General features: G+C 48.6%; 1 protein-coding gene across 1 annotated transcript in view; it reads left to right on the plus strand.

Annotated features, from left to right (window-relative positions):
- The window catches only part of TAF1C (TATA-box binding protein associated factor, RNA polymerase I subunit C), a 140,909-nt gene that overhangs the window by 40,947 nt on the left and 80,794 nt on the right, over window positions 1–19,168 (plus strand). The window contains exons 2-3 of the mRNA XM_068253378.1: window positions 16,449–16,583; window positions 18,172–18,259. Of these exons, the coding sequence (XP_068109479.1) occupies window positions 16,449–16,583; window positions 18,172–18,259 (223 nt within the window). The remainder of the gene's footprint in view (window positions 1–16,448; window positions 16,584–18,171; window positions 18,260–19,168) is intronic.

Raw genomic sequence — 19,168 nt, forward strand, 5'->3', positions numbered from 1 at the left:
CTGCTGGGGGATTGTAGATTTTCTTGCAGGAACAGCTTTTATGAATGCCCACTTTGCTAAATGGTCGGGAAAGTCCACTGTTTTGAGCAGAAAACTTGCGGTAACGGTTTATGAATAGAGCCCTTTGTGGGTCCTCCTCGCTCTTCCCGTAATTCCTATTGTAGGTTGAGTCTCATATCACAAAGCTCCACCCCCCATTCCCCCCCCATCACACTTCCCCTGCCGACAGCGTTCTGCAGAACACTCTGTAAAACGGGCGCAAGAATGGGAGATGCACGAGGCCAACTAGGAGCACAACCGAGAGTTCCACTGTCATGGCTGCTGTACAGTATAATCCCAGCATAGAGGAGGGTAGGGAGGTTATACAGAGCACTGCCATGCTGTACAGTATAATCCCAGCATAGAGGAGGATAGGGAGGTTATACTGAGCACTGCCATGCTGTACAGTATAATCCCCAGCATAGAGGAGGATAGGGAGGTTATACTGAGCACTGCCATGCTGTACAGTATAATCCCAGCATAGGGGAGGATAGGGAGGTTATACTGAGCACTGCCATGCTGTACAGTATAATCCCAGCATAGAGGAGGGATAGGGAGGTTATACTGAGCACTGCCATGCTGTACAGTATAATCCCAGCATAGAGGAGGGATAGGGAGGTTATACTGAGCACTGCCATGCTGTACAGTATAATCCCCGGCATAGAGGAGGATAGGGAGGTTATACTGAGCACTGCCATGCTGTACAGTATAATCCCCAGCATAGAGGAGGATAGGGAGGTTATACTGAGCACTGCCATGCTGTACTGTATAATCCCAGCATAGAGGATAGGGAGGTTATACTGAGCACTGCCATGCTGTACAGTATAATCCCAGCATAGAGGAGGATAGGGAGGTTATACTGAGCACTGCCATGCTGTACAGTATAATCCCCGGCATAGAGGAGGATAGGGAGGTTATACTGAGCACTGCCATGCTGTACAGTATAATCCCAGCATAGAGGAGGATAGGGAGGTTATACTGAGCACTGCCATGCTGTACAGTATAATCCCCGGCATAGAGGAGGATAGGGAGGTTATACTGAGCACTGCCATGCTGTACAGTATATAATCCCAGCATAGAGGAGGATAGGGAGGTTATACTGAGCACTGCCATGCTGTACAGTATAATCCCAGCATAGAGGAGGATAGGGAGGTTATACTGAGCACTGCCATGCTGTACAGTATAATCCCGGCATAGAGGAGGATCGGGAGGTTATACTGAGCACTGTCATGCTGTACAGTATAATCGCAGCATAGAGGAGGATAGGGAGGTTATACTGAGCACTGCCATGCTGTACAGTATAATCCCAGCATAGAGGAGGATAGGGAGGTTATACTGAGCACTGCCATGCTGTACAGTATAATCCCGGCATAGAGGAGGATCGGGAGGTTATACTGAGCACTGTCATGCTGTACAGTATAATCGCAGCATAGAGGAGGATAGGGAGGTTATACTGAGCACTGCCATGCTGTACAGTATAATCCCCGGCATAGAGGAGGATAGGGAGGTTATACTGAGCACTGCCATGCTGTACAGTATAATCCCCAGCATAGAGGAGGATAGGGAGGTTATACTGAGCACTGCCATGCTGTACTGTATAATCCCAGCATAGAGGATAGGGAGGTTATACTGAGCACTGCCATACTGTACAGTATAATCCCAGCATAGAGGAGGATAGGGAGGTTATACTGAGCACTGCCATGCTGTACAGTATAATCCTAGCATAGAGGAGGATCGGGAGGTTATACTGAGCACTGTCATGCTGTACAGTATAATCCCAGCATAGAGGAGGATAGGGAGGTTATACTGAGCACTGCCATGCTGTACAGTATAATCCCGGCATAGAGGAGGATCGGGAGGTTATACTGAGCACTGTCATGCTGTACAGTATAATCCCAGCATAGAGGAGGATAGGGAGGTTATACTGAGCACTGCCATGCTGTACAGTATATAATCCCAGCATAGAGGAGGGATAGGGAGGTTATACTGAGCACTGCCATGCTGTACAGTATATAATCCCAGCATAGAGGAGGGATAGGGAGGTTATACTGAGCACTGCCATGCTGTACAGTATAATCCCGGCATAGAGGAGGGTAGGGAGGTTATACTGAGCACTGCCATGCTGTACAGTATAATCCCAGCATAGAGGAGGATAGGGAGGTTATACTGAGCACTGCCATGCTGTACAGTATAATCCCAGCATAGAGGAGGATAGGGAGGTTATACTGAGCACTGCCATGCTGTACAGTATAATCCCGGCATAGAGGAGGATCGGGAGGTTATACTGAGCACTGTCATGCTGTACAGTATAATCCCAGCATAGAGGAGGATAGGGAGGTTATACTGAGCACTGCCATGCTGTACAGTATAATCCCCGGCATAGAGGAGGATAGGGAGGTTATACTGAGCACTGCCATGCTGTACAGTATAATCCCACCATAGAGGAGGATAGGGAGGTTATACTGAGCACTGCTATGCTGTACAGTATAATCCCAGCATAGAGGAGGATAGGGAGGTTATACTGAGCACTGCCATGCTGTACAGTATAATCCCACCATAGAGGAGGATAGGGAGGTTATACTGAGCACTGCCATGCTGTACAGTATAATCCCCACCATAGAGGAGGATAGGAAGGTTATACTGAGCACTGCCATGCTGTACAGTATAATCCCAGCATAGAGGAGGATAGGGAGGTTATACTGAGCACTGCCATGCTGTACAGTATAATCCCAGCATAGAGGAGGATAGGGAGGTTATACTGAGCACTGCCATGCTGTACAGTATAATCCCGGCATAGAGGAGGATCGGGAGGTTATACTGAGCACTGTCATGCTGTACAGTATAATCCCAGCATAGAGGAGGATAGGGAGGTTATACTGAGCACTGCCATGCTGTACAGTATAATCCCCGGCATAGAGGAGGATAGGGAGGTTATACTGAGCACTGACATGCTGTACAGTATAATCCTAGCATAGAGGAGGATAGGGAGGTTATACTGAGCACTGCCATGCTGTACAGTATAATCCCCGGCATAGAGGAGGATAGGGAGGTTATACTGAGCACTGACATGCTGTACAGTATAATCCTAGCATAGAGGAGGATAGGAAGGTTATACTGAGCACTGCCATGCTGTACAGTATAATCCCAGCATAGAGGAGGATAGGGAGGTTATACTGAGCACTGCCATGCTGTACAGTATAATCCCCGGCATAGAGGAGGATAGGGAGGTTATACTGAGCACTGCTATGCTGTACAGTATAATCCCCACCATAGAGGAGGATAGGAAGGTTATACTGAGCACTGCCATGCTGTACAGTATAATCCCCATCATAGAGGAGGATAGGGAGGTTATACTGAGCACTGCCATGCTGTACATTATAATCCCCAGCATAGAGGATAGGGAGGTTATACTGAGCACTGCCATGCTGTACAGTATAATCCCAGCATAGAGGAGGATAGGGAGGTTATACTGAGCACTGCCATGCTGTACAGTATAATTCCAGCATATAGGAGGGATAGGGAGGTTATACTGAGCACTGCCATGCTGTACAGTATAATCCCAGCATAGAGGAGGATAGGGAGGTTATACTGAGCACTGCCATGCTGTACAGTATAATCCCCGGCATAGGAGGAGGATAGGGCGGTTATACTGAGCACTGCCATGCTGTACAGTATAATCCCCAGCATAGAGGAGGGATAGGGAGGTTATACTGAGCACTGCCATGCTGTACAGTATAATCCCCATCATAGAGGAGGGATAGGGAGGTTATACTGAGCACTGCCATGCTGTACAGTATAATCCCAGCATAGAGGAGGATAGGGAGGTTATACTGAGCACTGCCATGCTGTACAGTATAATCCCAGCATAGAGGAGGATAGGGAGGTTATACTGAGCGCTGCCATGGCTGCTGTACAGTATAATCCCAGCATAGAGGAGGATAGGGAGGTTATACTGAGCACTGCCATGCTGTACAGTATAATCCCCGGCATAGAGGAGGATAGGGAGGTTATACTGAGCACTGCCATGCTGTACAGTATAATCCCAGCATAAAGGAGGATAGGGAGGTTATACTGAGCACTGCCATGCTGTACAGTATAATCCCGGCATAGAGGAGGATAGGGAGGTTATACTGAGCACTGCCATGCTGTACAGTATAATCCCAGCATAGAGGAGGATAGGGAGGTTATACTGAGCACTGCCATGCTGTACAGTATAATCCCAGCATAGAGGAGGATAGGGAGGTTATACTGAGCACTGCCATGCTGTACAGTATAATCCCAGCATAGAGGAGGGATAAGGAGGTTACACTAAGCACTGCCATGCTGTACAGTATATAATCCCAGCATAGAGGGGGGATAGGGAGGTTATACTGAGCACTGCCATGCTGTACAGTATAATCCCCGGCATAGAGGAGGATAGGGAGGTTATACTGAGCACTGCCATGCTGTACAGTATAATCCCCGGCATAGAGGAGGATAGGGAGGTTATACTGAGCACTGCCATGCTGTACAGTATAATCCCCAGCATAGAGGAGGATAGGGAGGTTATACTGAGCACTGTCATGCTGTACAGTATAATCCCAGCATAGAGGAGGGATAGGGAGGTTATACTGAGCACTGCCATGCTGTACAGTATAATCCCAGCATAGAGGAGGATAGGGAGGTTATACTGAGCACTGCCATGCTGTACAGTATAATCCCAGCATAGAGGAGGGTAGGGAGGTTATACAGAGCACTGCCATGCTGTACAGTATAATCCCCGGCATAGAGGAGGATAGGGAGGTTATACTGAGCACTGCCATGCTGTACAGTATAATCCCCAGCATAGAGGAGGATAGGGAGGTTATACTGAGCACTGCCATGCTGTACTGTATAATCCCAGCATAGAGGATAGGGAGGTTATACTGAGCACTGCCATGCTGTACAGTATAATCCCAGCATAGAGGAGGATAGGGAGGTTATACTGAGCACTGCCATGCTGTACAGTATAATCCCCGCATAAAGGAGGATAGGGAGGTTATACTGAGCACTGCCATGCTGTACAGTATAATCCCGGCATAGAGGAGGATCGGGAGGTTATACTGAGCACTGTCATGCTGTACAGTATAATCGCAGCATAGAGGAGGATAGGGAGGTTATACTGAGCACTGCCATGCTGTACAGTATAATCCCAGCATAGAGGAGGATAGGGAGGTTATACTGAGCACTGCCATGCTGTACAGTATAATCCCGGCATAGAGGAGGATAGGGAGGTTATACTGAGCACTGCCATGCTGTACAGTATAATCCCCAGCATAGAGGAGGATAGGGAGGTTATACTGAGCACTGCCATGCTGTACAGTATAATCCCCAGCATAGAGGAGGATAGGGAGGTTATACTGAGCACTGCCATGCTGTACTGTATAATCCCAGCATAGAGGATAGGGAGGTTATACTGAGCACTGCCATACTGTACAGTATAATCCCAGCATAGAGGAGGATAGGGAGGTTATACTGAGCACTGCCATGCTGTACAGTATAATCCCCGGCATAGAGGAGGATAGGGAGGTTATACTGAGCACTGCCATGCTGTACAGTATAATCCCGGCATAGAGGAGGATCGGGAGGTTATACTGAGCACTGTCATGCTGTACAGTATAATCCCAGCATAGAGGAGGATAGGGAGGTTATACTGAGCACTGCCATGCTGTACTGTATAATCCCAGCATAGAGGAGGATAGGGAGGTTATACTGAGCACTGCCATGCTGTACTGTATAATCCCAGCATAGAGGATAGGGAGGTTATACTGAGCACTGCCATACTGTACAGTATAATCCCAGCATAGAGGAGGATAGGGAGGTTATACTGAGCACTGCCATGCTGTACAGTATAATCCCCGGCATAGAGGAGGATAGGGAGGTTATACTGAGCACTGCCATGCTGTACAGTATAATCCCCGGCATAGAAGAGGATAGTGAGGTTATACTGAGCACTGCCATGCTGTACAGTATAATCCCCAGCATAGAGGAGGATAGGGAGGTTATACTGAGCACTGCCATGCTGTACAGTATAATCCCCAGCATAGAGGGGGATAGGGAGGTTATACTGAGCACTGCCATGCTGTACAGTATAATCCTAGCATAGAGGAGGATCGGGAGGTTATACTGAGCACTGTCATGCTGTACAGTATAATCCCAGCATAGAGGAGGATAGGGAGGTTATACTGAGCACTGCCATGCTGTACAGTATAATCCCGGCATAGAGGAGGATCGGGAGGTTATACTGAGCACTGTCATGCTGTACAGTATAATCCCAGCATAGAGGAGGATCGGGAGGTTATACTGAGCACTGCCATGCTGTACAGTATATAATCCCAGCATAGAGGAGGATAGGGAGGTTATACTGAGCACTGCCATGCTGTACAGTATAATCCCAGCATAGAGGAGGATAGGGAGGTTATACTGAGCACTGCCATGCTGTACAGTATATAATCCCAGCATAGAGGAGGGATAGGGAGGTTATACTGAGCACTGCCATGCTGTACAGTATAATCCCGGCATAGAGGAGGGTAGGGAGGTTATACTGAGCACTGCCATGCTGTACAGTATAATCCCAGCATAGAGGAGGATAGGGAGGTTATACTGAGCACTGCCATGCTGTACAGTATAATCCCAGCATAGAGGAGGATAGGGAGGTTATACTGAGCACTGCCATGCTGTACAGTATAATCCCGGCATAGAGGAGGATCGGGAGGTTATACTGAGCACTGTCATGCTGTACAGTATAATCCCAGCATAGAGGAGGATAGGGAGGTTATACTGAGCACTGCCATGCTGTACAGTATAATCCCAGCATAGAGGAGGATAGGGAGGTTATACTGAGCACTGCCATGCTGTACAGTATAATCCCGGCATAGAGGAGGATCGGGAGGTTATACTGAGCACTGTCATGCTGTACAGTATAATCCCAGCATAGAGGAGGATCGGGAGGTTATACTGAGCACTGTCATGCTGTACAGTATAATCCCACCATAGAGGAGGATAGGGAGGTTATACTGAGCACTGCTATGCTGTACAGTATAATCCCAGCATAGAGGAGGATAGGGAGGTTATACTGAGCACTGCCATGCTGTACAGTATAATCCCCGGCATAGAGGAGGATAGGGAGGTTATACTGAGCACTGCCATGCTGTACAGTATAATCCCACCATAGAGGAGGATAGGGAGGTTATACTGAGCACTGCTATGCTGTACAGTATAATCCCAGCATAGAGGAGGATAGGGAGGTTATACTGAGCACTGCCATGCTGTACAGTATAATCCCACCATAGAGGAGGATAGGGAGGTTATACTGAGCACTGCCATGCTGTACAGTATAATCCCCACCATAGAGGAGGATAGGAAGGTTATACTGAGCACTGCCATGCTGTACAGTATAATCCCAGCATAGAGGAGGATAGGGAGGTTATACTGAGCACTGCCATGCTGTACAGTATAATCCCAGCATAGAGGAGGATAGGGAGGTTATACTGAGCACTGCCATGCTGTACAGTATAATCCCGGCATAGAGGAGGATCGGGAGGTTATACTGAGCACTGTCATGCTGTACAGTATAATCCCAGCATAGAGGAGGATAGGGAGGTTATACTGAGCACTGCCATGCTGTACAGTATAATCCCAGCATAGAGGAGGATAGGGAGGTTATACTGAGCACTGCCATGCTGTACAGTATAATCCCGGCATAGAGGAGGATCGGGAGGTTATACTGAGCACTGTCATGCTGTACAGTATAATCCCAGCATAGAGGAGGATCGGGAGGTTATACTGAGCACTGTCATGCTGTACAGTATAATCCCCATCATAGAGGAGGATAGGGAGGTTATACTGAGCACTGCCATGCTGTACAGTATAATCCCAGCATAGAGGAGGATAGGGAGGTTATACTGAGCACTGCCATGCTGTACAGTATAATCCCCAGCATAGAGGAGGGATAGGGAGGTTATACTGAGCACTGCCATGCTGTACAGTATAATCCCACCATAGAGGAGGATAGGGAGGTTATACTGAGCACTGCTATGCTGTACAGTATAATCCCAGCATAGAGGAGGATAGGGAGGTTATACTGAGCACTGCCATGCTGTACAGTATAATCCCCGGCATAGAGGAGGATAGGGAGGTTATACTGAGCACTGCCATGCTGTACAGTATAATCCCACCATAGAGGAGGATAGGGAGGTTATACTGAGCACTGCTATGCTGTACAGTATAATCCCAGCATAGAGGAGGATAGGGAGGTTATACTGAGCACTGCCATGCTGTACAGTATAATCCCACCATAGAGGAGGATAGGGAGGTTATACTGAGCACTGCCATGCTGTACAGTATAATCCCCACCATAGAGGAGGATAGGAAGGTTATACTGAGCACTGCCATGCTGTACAGTATAATCCCCGGCATAGAGGAGGATAGGGAGGTTATACTGAGCACTGCTATGCTGTACAGTATAATCCCCACCATAGAGGAGGATAGGAAGGTTACACTAAGCACTGCCATGCTGTACAGTATAATCCCAGCATAGAGGAGGTTAGGGAGGTTATACTGAGCACTGCCATGCTGTACATTATAATCCCCAGCATAGAGGAGGATAGGGAGGTTATACTGAGCACTGCCATGCTGTACAGTATAATCCCAGCATAGAGGAGGATAGGGAGGTTATACTGAGCACTGCCATGCTGTACAGTATAATCCCAGCATATAGGAGGGATAGGGAGGTTATACTGAGCACTGCCATGCTGTACAGTATAATCCCAGCATAGAGGAGGATAGGGAGGTTATACTGAGCACTGCCATGCTGTACAGTATAATCCCCGGCATAGGAGGAGGATAGGGCGGTTATACTGAGCACTGCCATGCTGTACAGTATAATCCCCAGCATAGAGGAGGGATAGGGAGGTTATACTGAGCACTGCCATGCTGTACAGTATAATCCCAGCATAGAGGAGGATAGGGAGGTTATACTGAGCACTGCCATGCTGTACAGTATAATCCCAGCATAGAGGAGGATAGGGAGGTTATACTGAGCGCTGCCATGGCTGCTGTACAGTATAATCCCAGCATAGAGGAGGATAGGGAGGTTATACTGAGCACTGCCATGCTGTACAGTATAATCCCCGGCATAGAGGAGGATAGGGAGGTTATACTGAGCACTGCCATGCTGTACAGTATAATCCCAGCATAAAGGAGGATAGGGAGGTTATACTGAGCACTGCCATGCTGTACAGTATAATCCCGGCATAGAGGAGGATAGGGAGGTTATACTGAGCACTGCCATGCTGTACAGTATAATCCCAGCATAGAGGAGGATAGGGAGGTTATACTGAGCACTGCCATGCTGTACAGTATAATCCCAGCATAGAGGAGGATAGGGAGGTTATACTGAGCACTGCCATGCTGTACAGTATAATCCCAGCATAGAGGAGGGATAAGGAGGTTACACTAAGCACTGCCATGCTGTACAGTATATAATCCCAGCATAGAGGGGGGATAGGGAGGTTATACTGAGCACTGCCATGCTGTACAGTATAATCCCCGGCATAGAGGAGGATAGGGAGGTTATACTGAGCACTGCCATGCTGTACAGTATAATCCCCGGCATAGAGGAGGATAGGGAGGTTATACTGAGCACTGCCATGCTGTACAGTATAATCCCCAGCATAGAGGAGGATAGGGAGGTTATACTGAGCACTGTCATGCTGTACAGTATAATCCCAGCATAGAGGAGGGATAGGGAGGTTATACTGAGCACTGCCATGCTGTACAGTATAATCCCAGCATAGAGGAGGATAGGGAGGTTATACTGAGCACTGCCATGCTGTACAGTATAATCCCCAGCATAGAGGAGGATAGGGAGGTTATACTGAGCACTGCCATGCTGTACAGTATAATCCCAGCATAGAGGAGGATAGGGAGGTTATACTGAGCACTGCCATGTTGTACAGTATAATCCCAGCATAGAGGATAGGGAGGTTATACTGAGCACTGCCATGCTGTACAGTATAATCCCCAGCATAGAGGAGGATAGGGAGGTTATACTGAGCACTGTCATGCTGTACAGTATAATCCCAGCATAGAGGAGGATAGGGAGGTTATACTGAGCACTGCCATGCTGTACAGTATAATCCCAGCATAGAGGAGGATAGGGAGGTTATACTGAGCACTGCCATGCTGTACAGTATAATCCCCAGCATAGAGGAGGGATAGGGAGGTTATACTGAGCACTGCCATGCTGTACAGTATAATCCCAGCATAGAGGAGGATAGGGAGGTTATACTGAGCACTGCCATGCTGTACAGTATAATCCCAGCATAGAGGAACATAGGGAGGTTATACTGAGCACTGCCATGCTGTACAGTATAATCCCAGCATAGAGGAGGACAGTATAATCCCCGGCATAGAGGAGGATAGGGAGGTTATACTGAGCACTGCCATGCTGTACAGTATAATCCCCGGCATAGAGGAGGATAGGGAGGTTATACTGAGCACTGCCATGCTGTACAGTATAATCCCAGCATAGAGGGGGGATAGGGAGGTTATACTGAGCACTGCCATGCTGTACAGTATAATCCCAGCATAGAGGAGGGATAGGGAGGTTATACTGAGCACTGCCATGCTGTACAGTATAATCCCAGCATAGAGGAGGATAGGGAGGTTATACTGAGCACTGCCATGCTGTACAGTATAATCCCAGCATAGAGGAGGATAGGGAGGTTATACTGAGCACTGCCATGCTGTACAGTATAATCCCGGCATAGAGGGGGATAGGGAGGTTATACTGAGCACTGCCATGCTGTACAGTATAATCCCAGCATAGAGGAGGATAGGGAGGTTATACTGAGCACTGCCATGCTGTACAGTATAATCCCCGGCATAGAGGAGGATAGGGAGGTTATACTGAGCACTGCCAAGCTGTACAGTGTAATCCCAGCATAGAGGAGGATAGGGAGGTTATACTGAGCACTGCCATGCTGTACAGTATAATCCCCACCATAGAGGAGGATAGGGAGGTTATACTGAGCACTGCCATGCTGTACAGTATAATCCCCAGCATAGAGGAGGATAGGGAGGTTATACTGAGCACTGCCATGCTGTACAGTATAATCCCTGGTATAGAGGAGGATAGGGAGGTTATACTGAGCACTGCCATGCTGTACAGTATAATCCCAGCATAGAGGAGGATAGGGAGGTTATACTGAGCACTGCCATGCTGTACAGTATAATCCCAGCATAGAGGAGGATAGGGAGGTTATACTGAGCACTGCCATGCTGTACAGTATAATCCCCGGCATAGAGGAGGATAGGGAGGTTATACTGAGCACTGCCATGCTGTACAGTATAATCCCAGCATAGAGGGGGATAGGGAGGTTATACTGAGCACTGCCATGCTGTACAGTATAATCCCGGCATAGAGGAGGATAGGGAGGTTATACTGAGCACTGCTATGCTGTACAGTATAATCCCAGTATAGAGGAGGATAGGGAGGTTATACTGAGCACTGCCATGCTGTACAGTATAATCCCCGGCATAGAGGAGGATAGGGAGGTTATACTGAGCACTGCCATGCTGTACAGTATAATCCCAGCATAGAGGAGGATAGGGAGGTTATACTGAGCACTGCCATGCTGTACAGTATAATCCCCAGCATAGAGGAGGATAGGGAGGTTATACTGAGCACTGCCATGCTGTACAGTATAATCCCCAGCATAGAGCAGGGATTGGGAGGTTATACTGAGCACTGCCATGCTGTACAGTATAATCCCAGTATAGAGGATAGGGAGGTTATACTGAGCACTGCCATGCTGTACAGTATAATCCCAGCATAGAGGAGGGATAGGGAGGTTATACTGAGCACTGCCATGCTGTACAGTATAATCCCAGCATAGAGGATAGGGAGGTTATACTGAGCACTGCCATGCTGTACAGTATAATCCCAGCATAGAGGAGGATAGGGATGTTACACTGAGCACTGCCATGCTGTACAGTATAATCCCAGCATAGAAGAGAATAGGGAGGTTATACTGAGCACTGCCATGCTGTACAGTATAATCCTAGCATAGAGGAGGATAGGGAGGTTATACTGAGCACTGACATGCTGTACAGTATAATCCCAGCATAGAGGAGGATAGGGAGGTTATACTGAGCACTGCCATGCTGTACAGTATAATCCCCATCATAGAGGAGGATAGGGAGGTTATACTGAGCACTGCCATGCTGTACAGTATAATCCCAGCATAGAGGAGGATAGGGAGGTTATACTGAGCACTGCCATGCTGTACAGTATAATCCCCGGCATAGAGGAGGATAGGGAGGTTATACTGAGCACTGCCATGCTGTACAGTATAATCCCAGCATAGAGGAGGATAGGGAGGTTATACTGAGCACTGCCATGCTGTACAGTATAATCCCCACCATAAAGGAGGATAGGGAGGTTATACTGAGCACTGCCATGCTGTACAGTATAATCCCCGGCATAGAGGAGGATAGGGAGGTTATACTGAGCACTGCCATGCTGTACAGTATAATCCCAGCATAGAGGAGGATAGGGAGGTTATACTGAGCACTGCCATGCTGTACAGTATAATCCCAGCATAGAGGAGGATAGGGAGGTTATACTGAGCACTGCCATGCTGTACAGTATAATCCCAGCATAGAGGAGGGATAGGGAGGTTATACTGAGCACTGCCATGCTGTACAGTATAATCCCCATCATAGAGGAGGATAGGGAGGTTATACTGAGCACTGCCATGGCTGCTGTACAGTATAATCCCCAGCATAGAGGAGGATAGGGAGGTTATACTGAGCACTGTCATGGCTGCTGTACAGTATAATCCCCAGCATAGAGGAGGATAGGGAGGTTATACTGAGCACTGACATGCTGTACAGTATAATCCCAGCATAGAGGAGGATAGGGAGGTTATACTGAGCACTGCCATGCTGTACAGTATAATCCCACCATAGAGGAGGATACGGAGGTTATACTGAGCACTGCCATGCTGTACAGTATAATCCCAGCATAGAGGAGGATAGGGAGGTTATACTGAGCAAGGCCATGCTGTACAGTATAATCCCAGTATAGAGGATAGGGAGGTTATACTGAGCACTGCCATGCTGTACAGTATAATCCCAGCATAGAGGAGGATAGGGATGTTACACTGAGCACTGCCATGCTGTACACAGTATAATCCCAGCATAGAAGAGAATAGGGAGGTTATACTGAGCACTGCCATGCTGTACAGTATAATCCTAGCATAGAGGAGGATAGGGAGGTTATACTGAGCACTGACATGCTGTACAGTATAATCCCAGCATAGAGGAGGATAGGGAGGTTATACTGAGCACTGCCATGCTGTACAGTATAATCCCCATCATAGAGGAGGATAGGGAGGTTATACTGAGCACTGCCATGCTGTACAGTATAATCCCAGCATAGAGGAGGATAGGGAGGTTATACTGAGCACTGCCATGCTGTACAGTATAATCCCCGGCATAGAGGAGGATAGGGAGGTTATACTGAGCACTGCCATGCTGTACAGTATAATCCCAGCATAGAGGAGGATAGGGAGGTTATACTGAGCACTGCCATGCTGTACAGTATAATCCCCACCATAAAGGAGGATAGGGAGGTTATACTGAGCACTGCCATGCTGTACAGTATAATCCCCGGCATAGAGGAGGATAGGGAGGTTATACTGAGCACTGCCATGCTGTACAGTATAATCCCAGCATAGAGGAGGATAGGGAGGTTATACTGAGCACTGCCATGCTGTACAGTATAATCCCAGCATAGAGGAGGATAGGGAGGTTATACTGAGCACTGCCATGCTGTACAGTATAATCCCAGCATAGAGGAGGGATAGGGAGGTTATACTGAGCACTGCCATGCTGTACAGTATAATCCCCATCATAGAGGAGGATAGGGAGGTTATACTGAGCACTGCCATGGCTGCTGTACAGTATAATCCCCAGCATAGAGGAGGATAGGGAGGTTATACTGAGCACTGTCATGGCTGCTGTACAGTATAATCCCCAGCATAGAGGAGGATAGGGAGGTTATACTGAGCACTGACATGCTGTACAGTATAATCCCAGCATAGAGGAGGATAGGGAGGTTATACTGAGCACTGCCATGCTGTACAGTATAATCCCACCATAGAGGAGGATACGGAGGTTATACTGAGCACTGCCATGCTGTACAGTATAATCCCAGCATAGAGGAGGATAGGGAGGTTATACTGAGCACTGCCATGCTGTACAGTATAATCCCCGGCATAGAGGAGGATAGGGAGGTTATACTGAGCACTGCCATGCTGTACAGTATAATCCCCATCATAGAGGAGGGTTAGGGAGGTTATACTGAGCACTGCCATGCTGTACAGTATAATCCCAGCATAGAGGAGGATAGGGAGGTTATACTGAGCACTGCCATGCTGTACAGTATAATCCCAGCATAGGAGGAGGATAGGGCGGTTTTACTGAGCACTGCCATGCTGTACAGTATAATCCCCACCATAGAGGAGGATAGGGAGGTTATACTGAGCACTGCCATGCTGTACACAGTATAATCCCAGCATAGAAGAGAATAGGGAGGTTATACTGAGCACTGCCATGCTGTACAGTATTATCCCAGCATAGAGGATAGGGAGGTTATACTGAGCACTGTCATGCTGTACAGTATAATCCCAGCATAGAGGAGGATAGGGAGGTTATACTGAGCACTGCCATGCTGTACAGTATTATCCCAGCATAGAGGAGGGATAGGGAGGTTATACTGAGCACTGCCATGCTGTACAGTATAATCCCAGCCTAGAGGATAGGGAGGTTATACTGAGCACTTCCATGCTGTACAGTATAATCCCAGCATAGAGGAGGATAGGGAGGTTATACTGAGCACTGTCATGACTGCTGTACAGTATAATCCCAGTATAGAGGAGGGATAGGGAGGTTATACTGAGCACTGCCATGCTGTACAGTATAATCCCCAGCATAGAGGAGGATAGGGAGGTTATACTGAGCACTGCCATGCTGTACAGTATAATCCCCGGCATAGAGGAGGATAGGGAGGTTATACTGAGCACTGCCATGCTGTACAGTATAATCCCCGGCATAGAGGAGGATAGGGAGGTTATACTGAGCACTGCCATGCTGTACATTATAATCCCCGGCATAGAGGAGGATAGGGAGGTTATACTGAGCACTGCCATGCTGTACAGTATAATCCCCGGCATAGAGGAGGATAGGGGGGTTATACTCATGCACGTTTCTAGGGCCGTGCGGCCCGTGCCGCCGCCCTGAGCATTATTGGGAGGGGGCGCTGTAATGGAGGGGGGGGGGGGGGCACGGGGAGGGCAGCCCTCCCTTCCTCTCCCTCTCACCGCTGATCTTCTCCTCTCTGCATAGTTGGGTATACACACACGCTGCTTCCTGCTAAACAGGAAGCAGCGTGTGTATCAGCGTGTATGTAGAGTGGAGGAGACTGGCGGCGAGTGAGCGGCGATTGGAACCAGGGAGGTGAGTAGCTGTGTACAGCGCTTTCCTGCGGTCTCACTCTGCACTCTGAGGGGGGAGCATGGAGGGAGAGGAAGGGAGGGAGAGGAAGGGAGGGAGAGGTCGGGCTGCCCTCCCCGCGGCTGCGGCTCCCCTCTCCATTATGGGGGGAGCGGGGGTATCTACCTAACCTATACTGGGGAGCAGCTACCTATCTAACCTATACTGGGGGGCACCTACCTATCTAACCTATACTGGGGAGCAGCTACCTATCTAACCTATACTGGGGGGCACCTACCTATCTAACCTATACTGGGGGGCACCCACCTATCTAGCCAATGCTGGGGGCACCTACCTAATCTAACCTATACTGGGCGCACCTACCTAATCTAACCAATACTGGGGGGCACCTACCTAATCTAACCTATACTGGGGGGCACTTACCTAATCTAACCTATACTGGGGGCATCTACCTATCTAACCTATGCTGAGGCCAACTATTCTGGCTACCTATATTAGAGGCACCCACCTAGCTAACCTGTACTGGGGGCACCTACCTATCTAACTTATACTGGGGGCGCCTGCCTATCTAACCTATACTGGGGGCAACTATACTGGCTACCTATACTGGAGGCACCTACCTGGCTAACCTATACCGGGGGCTACTATACTGGCTCACCTAGGCCTGGCTACCTATACTGGGGGTACCTATAGTGAGTGCAACTAGGCCTGGCTAACCTATACTGCGGGCGCCTATACCTTGCTCCGGAGGGGGCGCAATTTTTACACCCTCGCCCTGGGTGCATTTTAGCCTAGAAACTGCCCTGGTTATACTGAGCACCGTCATGGCTGCTGTTGCCATAGCAATGACGATCTCTTCTCTCTGGTAGATGGAGTTTCCGCACTCGCAGTTTCCGGCATATCACCACGAAGGCCCCGTCTTCGAGGAGTCGCAGTGTTTTGCTTCAGCTCCGGGGTGTGGAGAGCATGGGAGAGTTCAGGAAGATGTGGTGGATGTGCAGGAGGTGAGTGATGGGGTGGAGCTTGTAGACAATAATTGAAGGGGTGGAGCTTGTAGATGGTGATATTTGATAGGGGTGGAGCTTATAGATGGTGATTATCGATTTGATGGGGTCGAGCTTGTAGATAGTGATTATTGATGGGATGATGCTTGTAGATGGTAATTGACAGGAGCAGAGCTTGTAGATGGTGATAATTATTGGGGGTGGAGCTTGTAGATGGTGATAATTATTGGGGGTGGAGCTTGTAGATGGTGATAATTAATGGGGGGTGGAGCTTGTAGATGGTGATAATTATTGGGGTGGAGCTTGTAGATGGTGATAATTATTGGGGGTGGAGCTTGTAGATGGTGATAATTATTTGGGGTGGAGCTTGTAGATGGTGGTAATCATTGGGGGTGGAGCTTGTAGATGGTGATAATTATTGGGGGTGGAGCTTGTAGATGGTGATAATTATTGGGGTGGAGCTTGTAGATGGTGATAATTATTGGGGGTGGAGCTTGTAGATGGTTATAATTATTTGGGGTGGAGCTTGTAGATGGTGGTAATCATTGGGGGTGGAGCTTGTAGATGGTGATAATGATTGGGGGTGGAGCTTGTAGATGGTGATAAATATTGGGGGTGGAGCTTGTAGATGGTAGTAATTATTGAGGGTGGAGCTTGTAGATGGTGATAATTATTGGGGTGGAGCTTGTAGATGGTGATAATTATTGGGGGTGGAGCTTGTAGATGGTGATAATTATTGGGGGTGGAGCTTGTAGATGGTGATAATTATTGGGGTGGAGCTTGTAGATGGTGATAATTATTGGGGGTGGAGCTTGTAGATGGTGATAATTATTTGGGGTGGAGCTTGTAGATGGTGGTAATCATTGGGGGTGGAGCTTGTAGATGGTGATAATGATTGGGGGTGGAGCTTGTATATGGTGATAATTATTGGGGGTGGAGCTTGTAGATGGTGATAATTATTGGGGGGGGAGCTTGTAGATGGTGATAATTATTGGGGTGGAGCTTGTAGATGGTGATAATTATTGGGGGTGGAGCTTGTAGATGGTGATAATTATTGGGGGGAGCTTGTAGATGGTGATATTTTATTGGGGGTGGAGCTTGTAGATGGTGATAATTATTGGGGGTGGAGCTTGTAGATGGTGGTAATGATTGAGGGTGGAGCTTGTAGATGGTGATAATTATTGGGGGTGGAGCTTGTAGATGGTGATAATTATTGGGGGTGGAGCTTGTAGATGGTGATAATGATTGGGGGTGGAGCTTGTAGATGGTGGTAATGATTGGGAGTGGAGCTTGTAGATGGTGATAATTATTGGGGTGGAGCTTGTAGATGGTGATAATTATTGGGGTGGAGCTTGTAGATGGCGATTATTGGGGGTGGAGCTTGTAGATGGTGATAATTATTGGGGTGGAGCTTGTAGATGGTGATAATTATTGGGGGTGGAGCTTGTAGATGGTGATTATTGGGGGTGGAGCTTGTAGATGGTGGTACTGATTGGGGGTGGGGCTTGTAGATGGTGATAATGATTGGGGGTGGAGCTTGTAGATGGTGATAACTGATTTGTGAATAATCCCGGTTTCTTCTTGGCAGAGGCGATTCGTCCCGCTGTACAGCAGATCAGGGGAGCGCTGGAGGCTCTGCCACCCGACTCCTCTTCCTCTGCTTCCTCCCAACACAGGTGAGTGAGCTGCATTGTGTGTGACTGCTATACTATATACCAGTGGTCCTCAAACTAAGGCCCGCGGGCCTAATGCGGCCCACCAAGGCTTTTGCACTGGCCCCCCAAACACAAAATGTATAATTTATAGATGTGGCCCACTGTACCTGTAAATATCAGCCGCCCGCTTATAGAATAGCAGTGCTGGCCCCACCCATCCACATACTGTAGCAGCAGACAGTGAGCAGTCATTTTCCGGCTTCCAATTCTGCATCAGGTGACACTGCTGTCCAATTGGATGACAATTTGTCACCGGGGTATACTCACTGTCTGCTGCACAAAGATGTTCTCCGGGCGCTGCATGGCTGAATGGCTGCTGCTGGGACTTTTCCTCCGGGCATGACTGAATGGCTGCTGCTGGGACTTCTCCTCCGGGCATGACTGAATGGCTGCTGCTGGGAGTTCTCCTCCGGGCATGACTGAATGGCTGCTGCTGGGAGTTCTCCTCCGGGCATGACTGAATGGCTGCTGCTGGGACTTCTCCTCCGGGCATGACTGAATGGCTGCTGCTGGGACTTCTCCTCCGGGCATGACTGAATGGCTGCTGCTAGGAGGTCTCCTCCGGGAATGACTGAATGGCTGCTGCTGGGACTTCTCCTCCGGGCATGACTGAATGGCTGCTGCTGGGAGTTCTCCTCCGGGCATGACTGTATGGCTGCTGCTGGGAGTTCTCCTCCGAGCATGGCTGAATGGCTGCTGCTGGGAGTTCTCCTCCAGGCATGACTGAATGGCTGCTGCTGGGACTTCTCCTCCAGGCATGACTGAATGGCTGCTGCTGGGACTTCTCCTCCAGGCATGACTGAATGGCTGCTGCTGGGACTTCTCCTCCGGGCATGACTGAATGCTGCTGCTGGGAGGTCTCCTCCGGGC

The sequence above is a fragment of the Hyperolius riggenbachi genome, chromosome 1, assembly GCF_040937935.1.
Source record: "Hyperolius riggenbachi isolate aHypRig1 chromosome 1, aHypRig1.pri, whole genome shotgun sequence".
NCBI lineage: Eukaryota > Metazoa > Chordata > Amphibia > Anura > Hyperoliidae > Hyperolius > Hyperolius riggenbachi.